A 10,759-nucleotide genomic window follows, 5' to 3' on the forward strand; every position below is an offset into this window, starting at 1 on the left:
GATTTTTCTCTCTGTGCAACAGGGAAGGTAACATCTATTATGAAAGGAGATCCTTAATAGCATTTGTGGAGTGCTCTGAAGATGAGAAATGCTGTTCAAGTGCTCATAAATCATGCTGCATACATTAAAAGATGATTAGATGCATTATTCAGATTTGGCCACCTCATTTCAGGGTTGTTAAAATAATAATCAAAGATCCCCTGTATCACAGCCTTTCGCTAGAAGAAACGTTTGAACTGAAGTACAGACAACTTAACTAGAAAACAAGAAAGATATGTGGGACAAAAATAGAGATGTCTGTTTGCAGTCTCTAACACATGGAAAATGATAAAAATAAATGTGCAATATGGTTTCTGCAGAATATAGGCACAGGCCTAACTGCACATTCTTCAAGCTGGAAATTTTCCAAGTATGAGGGTTCTGTGTGAAAATCCAATTTAAGAACTAAGTCACAGGCAAGGTCCATACATCATACATTACACTTGCACAAACACTCTGGTAACAGCAGAGCAGTAAGTCTACTTACAGCACGTGCAAGTACTGCCTCCAGTTTGTTTGCTTTCTGAAAAAAGTACCTTTTAATTTAGTAAATTTAGACAAGTTTGAGAGCTTTGCCATTAAAACAAGCCTTTTAAGATGCACACATCCTCAGCTGGCATGAGCTCCACTGGCTTCAGCAGAATTGTCAGCACCCTCTTAGTTGATAAGCTTATCTCTGTCACCCCACTTAAAATGATACAAGATGTATCACAATCCACAGCTGACATTCTCAGACTTGAGAAAGGGTAAGTGGAAAGAGAGTATCATCCTACCTTATTTTTTTTTCTCCATTGCCACCCTACTTGCATAATTAAGTGTAAGAGCTAGCTTTATTCAAGTGCTCAGAGACTGGATAAAGAGTGCTACCACATTAGTGCTTATTGCTGTAGGGCCATTTTGAGATTGCATCTGCAACTCTTGTGTTATCTCTATGTCTGCATGACATAATGGTCTCTGCCACTGCATTTCAGATTAGAAAACCCAGGTAGGTGAATCCTTTGTTCAACTATCAATGCTCTCTATGCTGGATACTTCTTCAGGTACAAGCAGAGCCAAGTCCTCCCCATTCCAGCTTGTGCACAGAAGCCAGCTGTAAGACACAGATAAAATATATTTAGCTGAGATAATTAAGTATATCATGCTGGTTCAGCATGAACAAATACACTTAATAGTTCTATTATAGCCATCTTCTGTAGCAAAAAGCTGTTGACGTTATCTTAGTAAACAAAAGCAATGATGCTACTTGCCCTTACTGCACAACATCAATACTGCTGCTTTTAATAAGGCCACAAAGATGATCAGGGGGCTGGAGCATCTCTCCCATGAAGACAGGCTGGGAGAGTTGGGGTTGTTCAGCCTGGAGAAGAGAAGGGTTCTGGAAGCCCTTATAGTGGCCTTCCAGTACCTGAAGGGGCTACAGGAAAGGTGGGGAGGGACTTTTTACAAGGGCTTGTAGTGAGAGGACAAAAGGTAATGGCTTTAAACTGGAAGAGGGAAGACTTAGGTTAGACATTAGGAAGAAATTCTTTAGTGTGAGGGTGGTGAGACACTGGAACAGGTTGCCCAGGGAAGTTGTGGCTGCCCTTCTCTGGAAGTGTCCAAGGCCAAACTGGATGGGGCTTTGAGCAACATGGTCTAGAAGGAGGTGTCCCTGCCAATGGCAGGGGGGTGAAACTAGATGATCTTTAAAGTCCCTTCCAACCCAAACCATTATATGATCTAATTATTATGATTCTGTGATAAATAATAAACTACTATGCCTAATTTATTACAGAATGGAACAACAATCTGCTCTCAAATAGTAACATTGCATGACACACTCAACTGAAAGGTTTTACGAGAAAGGTTATTCAAAGGGTGAGATATCTGAGACACTAATGTTCCATTAAATTCACAAGGTCATGTTTACAATCCTCTTAGCATCTAGAAGAGCTCAGACTGCAAAACTAAGCTCAAACCTTTCAAGTAATTTCTTACTTTTGTTCTTTGTCAAGAGCTGTCTTCAGGGAGACATCTAAATGTCTCAAGCCAAGGGAAGGCACGGACACACAGTCAAGGGTTGATGCATCACACTAGCAGTACAGCCAGGGTGTGAAATTAGGTGACAAGTTCACAGCACAGAGCTGAAGGAAGGTTGCTGGATCAGGGCTGATGATGGAAAAATTCCAGCAAGGTGTAGTGGAGTAGTTGTTTAGAGGAAAAACAAGAAACTACAGCTACTGGCACCTGCAGACCCTCTCCTCTCAGAGACTGGTCAGAAGCCTCACCAGAGCCTGGGCTCCCTCTCTCATATCCAATCACCCTGGGGAAGGCATTGCCATGTCCCCTCATTTCAGCTCAGTCCTGCTCCTAGCAGCACCCTGTACTTTCCATAGGCTTGCTAGATATAAAGCAGTTCCTGAACTGGGTGGAAGCTGGAGGGAAGGCTACACACGAAATAAGCTCAGCACACTAGAAAATACCAAAGCTTGAGAGCTACTGTGCTAAATAATTCTGCTTAAACTCTTGTCAAAACAGAAATTACCAGTAAAAGCAGTCAGAAGCACCCTCCTGATCTGTACTTACCACAGGGCAGCCAGTGGAATTGCACAAAGGCCGTGAAACTAGATGATCTTTAAAGTCCCTTCCAACCCAAACCATTATATGATCTAATTATTATGATTCTGTGATAAATAATAAACTACTATGCCTAATTTATTACAGAATGGAACAACAATCTGCTCTCAAATAGTAACATTGCATGACACACTCAACTGAAAGGTTTTACGAGAAAGGTTATTCAAAGGGTGAGATATCTGAGACACTAATGTTCCATTAAATTCACAAGGTCATGTTTACAATCCTCTTAGCATCTAGAAGAGCTCAGACTGCAAAACTAAGCTCAAACCTTTCAAGTAATTTCTTACTTTTGTTCTTTGTCAAGAGCTGTCTTCAGGGAGACATCTAAATGTCTCAAGCCAAGGGAAGGCACGGACACACAGTCAAGGGTTGATGCATCACACTAGCAGTACAGCCAGGGTGTGAAATTAGGTGACAAGTTCACAGCACAGAGCTGAAGGAAGGTTGCTGGATCAGGGCTGATGATGGAAAAATTCCAGCAAGGTGTAGTGGAGTAGTTGTTTAGAGGAAAAACAAGAAACTACAGCTACTGGCACCTGCAGACCCTCTCCTCTCAGAGACTGGTCAGAAGCCTCACCAGAGCCTGGGCTCCCTCTCTCATATCCAATCACCCTGGGGAAGGCATTGCCATGTCCCCTCATTTCAGCTCAGTCCTGCTCCTAGCAGCACCCTGTACTTTCCATAGGCTTGCTAGATATAAAGCAGTTCCTGAACTGGGTGGAAGCTGGAGGGAAGGCTACACACGAAATAAGCTCAGCACACTAGAAAATACCAAAGCTTGAGAGCTACTGTGCTAAATAATTCTGCTTAAACTCTTGTCAAAACAGAAATTACCAGTAAAAGCAGTCAGAAGCACCCTCCTGATCTGTACTTACCACAGGGCAGCCAGTGGAATTGCACAAAGGCCTGCTGATAGGAGGAAGCTAAAGCCTGAAAACCATGCAACAGTAGCTGCATAGAGAACGTTAAACACTGAAAGTGAAATTGTGCCAGTCACAACTTCTAAACAGGCAATACAGGCAAACACAGCTCCTGCCAAAACCAAATGCATGGATTACAAACAGAACAAAATAAAATCAAAACCATCTCAAAGCATTACAGTTTTTAAACATGTTTTAAAAGACCTATCTACTCTATTTTAGTAAGTATGTGTGTAATAAGCACCTGAGTATCTTATGTCTTTACTATGAAAACATCTTCCATGGGATCTCCTACAAATGAATTGTTTTTTAAATAAAAAAACCCCACAATATTTTGCTCATAGAAACTACTACTCTGGGCTACTATTTTATCATCATACCTACTTTGTTGGATCTGCCTATCACATGAAGTTCAAACTGTTCAACCTCACTAACCATGTTCTGCACATCTGCACTCTTTACCCTTTTCAATACTCCTCTCAATTCTCACCCTTCCCTTACATTTTTCTTCCTCTCCAGTCTTCACCCACATATGCAGAAAAGGCTCTGATCCCACAAAGGCTGCCTGTTTAGCACCTAACCATCTCCTTTTCATTTTTTAAAGGAAAGAAGCAACCTTTTTTTTCACTGAGCTGCCCACTGGGGTGGCAGTCTATCCCATCAGTGTCAGAGCACATTTTCCCCAGCTGCACTCATGAGACCAGAAACAAACTCACAATAGGTAAGCATAAGAGCGTGACAAGAGGCAATCTGATTCCTGCATGAAACTACTCAAGTAGCCAAGGCCCTGAAGAATGCCAATAAACTATAAAAACAGAGGAGTATGTTAGCATAGCTCAGTATAAAGAGATCCTTGTTCTAGTGTATATGTCTTTTAAAAAATAAAACAAAGTAACTCAGATGAATGCTTCTAGAACATGTATGCTCCCAAAAATCTGGTTAAAGCAAAATATGGGATACAAGAAGCATATTTTGATGCCTGATGGTTTTTTTCTGTGTTCCACATAGAAAGTGCTTTGGGAAATAATATGTTCTAGCTTCTGGGATGGATTTAAGTAGCCACAGGCAGCCATGAAGCTGGGCACATGGCTCAGGATTCAAGTCCTTGATTGTTTCCAAGTGCTTTGAAGGTTGGCCACCTACTGCTTACTTTCTAAATTAAGTGTGACACTGACTAAATAACAGGTATATCTCTTTATCTGTATGTCCAAATCTTGTGAATGTAAAAAGTACTTGTGAAATCACATCTATGTAAATATTGAGTGCTCCTCTGCTTCAAGTTCACCATGGCAATTATTCTTAGAACAGTATCTCCTTTCAAAGTTGAAACTTGCAGTAGTTTTTAAACACAATTTTTTTTATATTAAATTAAGAATCAAAAGCCATTAATATCATGACACAGGGCCATATTATACAGAACTATAAAGGTAATCTTAAAATACCAATACATCTGTTTGTTTAAAGGTAATCTTGGTGCATCTCTGTTCTGAAATACTGTATTATCGTGCTGTTTGAAACAAATTCTACTCACCCTGTTCACCAGGGAGAACCACTTTTGACAGCATGGACCGGAGAACAGGAATAGGCATAAAGCAGAGCAAAGATGGCACTCTTACTGTAAAGCAACAAATCAGTCATGAGACACTGAAGTAATAAAAATCCAGGATTTTACAAATATATTGCAAATTAATTAGCCATATAGTTCTGAATGTTCAGTTCCCCAAACAGTAAAAGGCAATAGAAAAGTCAAACTAGAAGTGCATGGAGACACTATCCATGTGCAGATAAATTAATAAGTCAAATATATCTGTTTGGCACTAAAACCAAGTAATAAGCAAGTAATTCTGTTCTCTGTCAACACACTTCATCTTTTAATTAAATCCTAAATCAGCTTGACCCAACCTTGTATATTTTACCTCTCTATGACCCTTTCAAGATGGTATGTCCAATATTTACCAACTGCACTCACTACAGATAACACAGCAGTATTTTCATATATAGTGTTGACCATGGAACAACTGATTCTGAACTCACCTAAAAACATGAGCAGGGTAGTTTTGGCAAAGGCAGCCATGACCATTCCTCCAATATAAGAAAATATCCCGATAAAGACAATATAAATGTCTTTGAGACATTTAGAAAATAAATAAACTCCTAAAAAGCTGGTCAAAGAGACAGAAGTGAACGCAGCTGCTCCATATCCAATGTACACTTCATTCCAGCAGAGTGGCTCATCCAGTTCGTACAGTGTAAAAAGTGAAGTCCCACCAATCATAGTAAAAAAATAAGTCATAAATGTAAAAAGTAACACAATTATTAAAATTCTCTTTTTACAAGGGGCAGTTTTAAAAAGCATGTACACTCCAGAAAATGTCTTTCTCAGAAGTTCTTTATAAGATACTGGTCCTTGGTGCTGGAACTCAGATGCGCCTACTATATCTTCCAGAAGAAATATAATATAGATAATATTAACGACATGAAGCAGAGATGCTGTCACAAATGTCCATGTAAATCCTATTCCTCTTAGAAAGTAGCCAGATGACAGTCCTGCCAATCCAGACACAACTCCAAAAATCAAATCCAGCACAGCTATTCGTGTTGTCTTCTGCTTCTCATCATGACACACATCGGCTATAAAAGCAAAGCCTCCTCCAAGGAAAGTTGCCATACTCCCAAACAGTCCAGTAATAAATGCAACCACAAACAGAACAGAGAGTGACAAGGAAAAATATGATATTACAGTGAGGGAAATACTAGAAATCAAAGCTCCTATTGATGGTAAAACTAAAGACCTTTTGCGTCCCTGGTGATCTCCATTAGCTACAATGACAAAGGCAACTATAAGGCTGGGAACTGACCCAGTTAAATCTAACTGCATAGTAAAAAGAGAGACTTTTTCCTGAACTTCCTGCAAAGAGAAAAGAAAAATAGTCATAAATACAATAATATCTTGTAAAAAAAAATTAATATATGTGTAATATTGCACTTGCATAGTGATTAGCATGCAATATAATTTATAGCACAGTACTTGTTTATAAATTAGAAATGGTATTATTATAAACATAATATATACAATATAATTTTATAAGATTGTAGGACATGGTAATATCTTATGCTATAGTATGATAGAGTACATTACTGTATGCTTATAAGAATGCATTATATTACAGTAATCACTAAAACAAAGGAATTACATATTCAAAGACTCCCACTTTGTAATTTTACTTTCAATATTCCTCAAACATCCCTTGTTACCTTTTAAGTCAAAACTTAATTCTTACAAGACAGTCTTACTAGTACTCTTGACAGAGAAGCTTCAACGTAGACAAGAGAACAATTCATTTGAACATGCATTTACAAGAGCTGGTGCTTATACTGTAAGTACCTCCTTCAGTACAGGGTATGGCATAAGGACACTGTGCCTATTTTAATACCTCAGAAATCTGCAGTAAAACAGTCTTTGAGTGATGAACACACCCTATGCTCCCTACTCACAGATCATTTTTCTTTCCCAATAATCCTACTGAGAGGGTTACAAGGAAACAATTCACTGACTAGCCCATAGCGCAAGTAAACAGATCAGGATTTGTTCAAGCACCCCCATGTACAATGGTAATAATAACAATAATAACAACCACCACCACAAATGTGAAACACAGCATTATACTGACTCACAGATATGTGAACTAACTAATTTTTAAAACACTGGAAAGCTCTGAGTTCAGAAACTGTCCAAATCAGTGATCTCTCTATAGCCAGGCTATAGCAGGTATTCACATAAGGAACAGTGGCTCACACTATGACAATAAACAGTAAACACCCAGCATGGGAAAAAAATCTGAGTTCTTTGTAACAGAACTACAAAATCAAATGTAGCTAAAAAATGACCAGTTAACACAACACGAAATGGCTGTAGAAAAAAGAACTCCAGAAAAGCTAGTAACAAAACCAGCTGCTAAGAGTTGCTCAGCAAACTCATGTAGATCTTGCTTTTAATATATCCACGCAGGCCTGTCAGCCAGCAGCTGCAACAGTCCTTTCAAAGACAACCACATGATCAGACAGAAGAGCAGGGGGAAAAATGAAGTAACTTCATTAGCAAAAACCCTTTACGCTCTGAAAGATAAACTTTTAGATGCAGAGAGTAAAGTCACCCTGAAAATTTTCTTCAAGTTATCTGAGGTATCAGACTGACTTGGGCAGGGGCTGCACTCTTCAATTAGTAGTACAGCCATGTACGTCTTCCCAAGCCATTCTCAACCTGTATTCAAGATATCTATATTCTGTGTTTCAGGTTTTTTCTCTATAGCTAACATAATTCCCACGGAGAAGCATCCAAAAAGATTAAAAATACCTAGAATTTCCAGGAATATACTTCAGGCAATTTTAAAAGCTGCTGAATGCTTTAGAAATTCGTATTTGTATGTAGAAGCAAAGACTCAGTTTCTAGTTCAATGTCTTCATTTGTTTACAAGATGCCAGGTTTTACTGCAGAAGGAAAGTCCAACTGATCCTGAGGGCCTCGAGGAAAGCTCCCAAGACCCCCATCTCTTAGGAGTCTTTTACTCTCTTCTCTTATGGTGTCTGACTGCCTTAGGATTCATGAAATCCTGTCCACATGTCTGGCATTGTAGTCACCCTGTGTTAATGGATCTACTCTTTTCCCTATATGCAAGATTATTGCTTAGCAGAGACTGGGTTCCACTGAAATTAATGTGTGTTTTGAGCATTTTACATTTTTAGACTATGGTAACAACTGTGGTATCAGAAATGCAGAGGAAACATCCAGACAAGACCATAATTTTTCAAAAACTCATGCCCGGCTGGCAATCACTGAAATAGAGGGAATGGAAATTTGGCAGGAAAGAGAAACAAGTTCTATTGGCCATTATTCAGCTACAGTCTTGAAGGATCCATGTTCTCAAATATCAAGGTAATTATGCTTTGTATCCTTCCTGCCAAGAACCCTGTAATATGTGGATTCACCACTGCATCAGTCAGTGATGCTGTCTAAACTGGAATTTTAGTCCTGAAATGAGGCACTCTGCTTCAGTATTTTGCAAGAAGAAACATGAAGTCTTATATCCTGAACCACAGGTGATCACAAGTTGAAAATCAGGTTGAATGTGGGGAGTTTGTAGCAATGCAAAGTGCAGAAAGGTTTGTGAAATGTATGTTTCTTGAGGGCCTCTGTGACTAGAAGTGTATGCACCACGTATGGTTTTCTTATAGTTGCTCCTTCCATTGACACGACACTGTGACAAAATGCCCACACACAGCACCAAACAGGGAGCAAATACCACAGAAAACACTTGGGGCACTAATGTACAAACATCACTTGGACAATACTTGTCTATTATCTCCAAATTAATTCCAATGGGTGGCATACATTATCTTCCTCAGCTGATGGCTCAGCCCAGAAGGAACACTGGACTGCAATTCTGTTGACCTTTTTGCTTTCGCATGCTTTCTACTAAGACCAGGCCTGTCACAAGAGGAAGAACCTACTACTAAAAATAATGAATTATTTATTTTATCAGCTTCAGTGGAAGCACGTACCATTTAAAAATTATTTCATAGAGGACAGATGAAGTAGACAAGCTCAGGTGTTCAGTCTTGTGCCCACACAGCGATTCACAGAGAATCTCTGACACAGACCAGAAATTCAAGTCTGAGCACGTGAGCAAAAATTTTCAAGTGCCCTTTTTCAGCAGCACAGGGGAATGACTGTTTCTGTAACTCTTTCTCCTGTGCAATTTACAGTCCAAGTCATCTACTTTTCTGACCCTACAATGGTTTCATGTTCCACTTAATCCAACCTAACTGCCAGCTGTTGTTGCCAAGGATGGTTCTGCTGTAACTCTTCTGGAAATGTGTTCCCTCTGCCATCCCCGTTAGACAGAGCAATCACGTGGCTGCAGCGTGTCAGGGCAGTGCACTGCTTCAGAAAAAAACAACACTCACAAAGCAATGCACTCAAAAAAGGAGATGAGCTTTCTGCTGAATCCATGCCTCCATCAAATCCAAACCATAACCTTAAATGTGGACTTGTGAGATAAATGCATGGGGTGCAGCAACAGGGGGAGGAAAAGTGGAGAGAAAAAAGGAGTATCATCATCTTTTTTCCTGACAACCCATAGTTAGGTCTGCTTAAGAGTAGCATTAAAATTGCACTGGAAGTACAAGGGAAGAGATTCCATTCAATAACTAGCTATCCAGCATGCTGAACTATAAAAAAGTGCTAAAAATGTGACTATGGGATGCTGTCATCTTTGTATTTCAACAAGGCAAACTAGCACTCTGAATGGTAAATCATCATTTTTATGTGACTGTGCAAAGATTAGTTATTTTTTCCCCCACATCTTAAAATTACAAATTATTTTTTTTTAATCTCACCCATTCTCCATTCTCATAATTCCTCTGATATAAATGTATTCTAAATTAGATCTTGTTCCTGAAAATTACAGGGCATTTGCTAAACTTATTCCACAGCTACAAAGAACACCAGAAGTCACAGGGACAAGATATGGCTCGTAAACACATGTACAAAGGTTACTGTAAGGAGAAGCCTCCAGTGGTACCCTGGAAAAGTCGGGCCAATGCCAATTTGGGCCCAATCCTCTTAGATTAATTTCAGCTCCTGTGAAACTACTAATTTATCTCAGCATCTTCCCAGAGACACTTCTTTGCCTTTAAAGCCCTACAGCTACCCACAGTGGCAACACCAGAGCAGCAAGACAGTAAAGCGACAGCATTGTACCAACCTACTGGTGTTCTATGGATAAGAGGTTAAGTAAGGTTATATACAAGGAATTTAAGCTGAGACAGCAAGACAGGCTGCGAGTTTATTTACAGCCGTGGGCCTCACCCCCGTCTTACCTTCTGCTTGATGTAAGACTGGCTGCTTGCATTGAGCTCGCAGCGCGAAACGCGGCTGTCATTCACGAAGGTGGAGTTGTACTCCTGCTCCCACAGCCGCCGGTACACGAACTGCTGTGCCAGCGGGCTGGTCAAGGAGGCTGCGAACATGTAGATGAAAATAACGGGCTCCACGCACAGAACCTTCTTCATTTCTGGACTTGGGGTTCAATCCTGTACCAGAACGCAGTCACCATGGGAAAGGCAGGCCCTGCCGCCCCGCTCCGCCCAGGCAGCCGCGGCCCGGGAGCCCGCACCGACCA

At 40.1% G+C, this 10,759-nt stretch overlaps 1 protein-coding gene across 1 annotated transcript; it reads right to left on the reverse strand.

Moving 5' to 3' along the window:
- Positions 1-831: 831 nt before the first annotated feature.
- On the reverse strand, positions 832-10,649 carry SLC46A3 (solute carrier family 46, member 3). Its single transcript, XM_010005640.1, has 5 exons — positions 10,458-10,649; positions 5,613-6,486; positions 5,110-5,193; positions 3,534-3,690; positions 832-1,129 (listed from the first exon to the last, which is right to left on the reverse strand). Exons 1-5 carry the CDS (start codon positions 10,647-10,649, stop codon positions 1,042-1,044), a joined length of 1,395 nt encoding a protein of 464 aa, XP_010003942.1. The 3' UTR covers positions 832-1,041.
- Positions 10,650-10,759: the final 110 nt, after the last annotated feature.

This window comes from Chaetura pelagica, unplaced genomic scaffold, assembly GCF_000747805.2.
Source record: "Chaetura pelagica isolate M959 unplaced genomic scaffold, ChaPel_1.0 scaffold269, whole genome shotgun sequence".
NCBI classification, from domain to species: domain Eukaryota; kingdom Metazoa; phylum Chordata; class Aves; order Apodiformes; family Apodidae; genus Chaetura; species Chaetura pelagica.

Excerpts from the sequence above, each read along its gene's own strand:
- SLC46A3 (XM_010005640.1), bottom strand. The coding sequence starts at position 10,649 with ATGAAGAAGGTTCTGTGCGTGGAGCCCGTTATTTTCATCTACATGTTC. Across the intron at positions 6,487-10,457 it reads AGTCTTACATCAAGCAGAAG|GAAGTTCAGGAAAAAGTCTC; the intron begins GTAAGACGGGGG and ends TTCTCTTTGCAG. Across the intron at positions 5,194-5,612 it reads TACCCTGCTCATGTTTTTAG|TAAGAGTGCCATCTTTGCTC; the intron begins GTGAGTTCAGAA and ends GTTGCTTTACAG.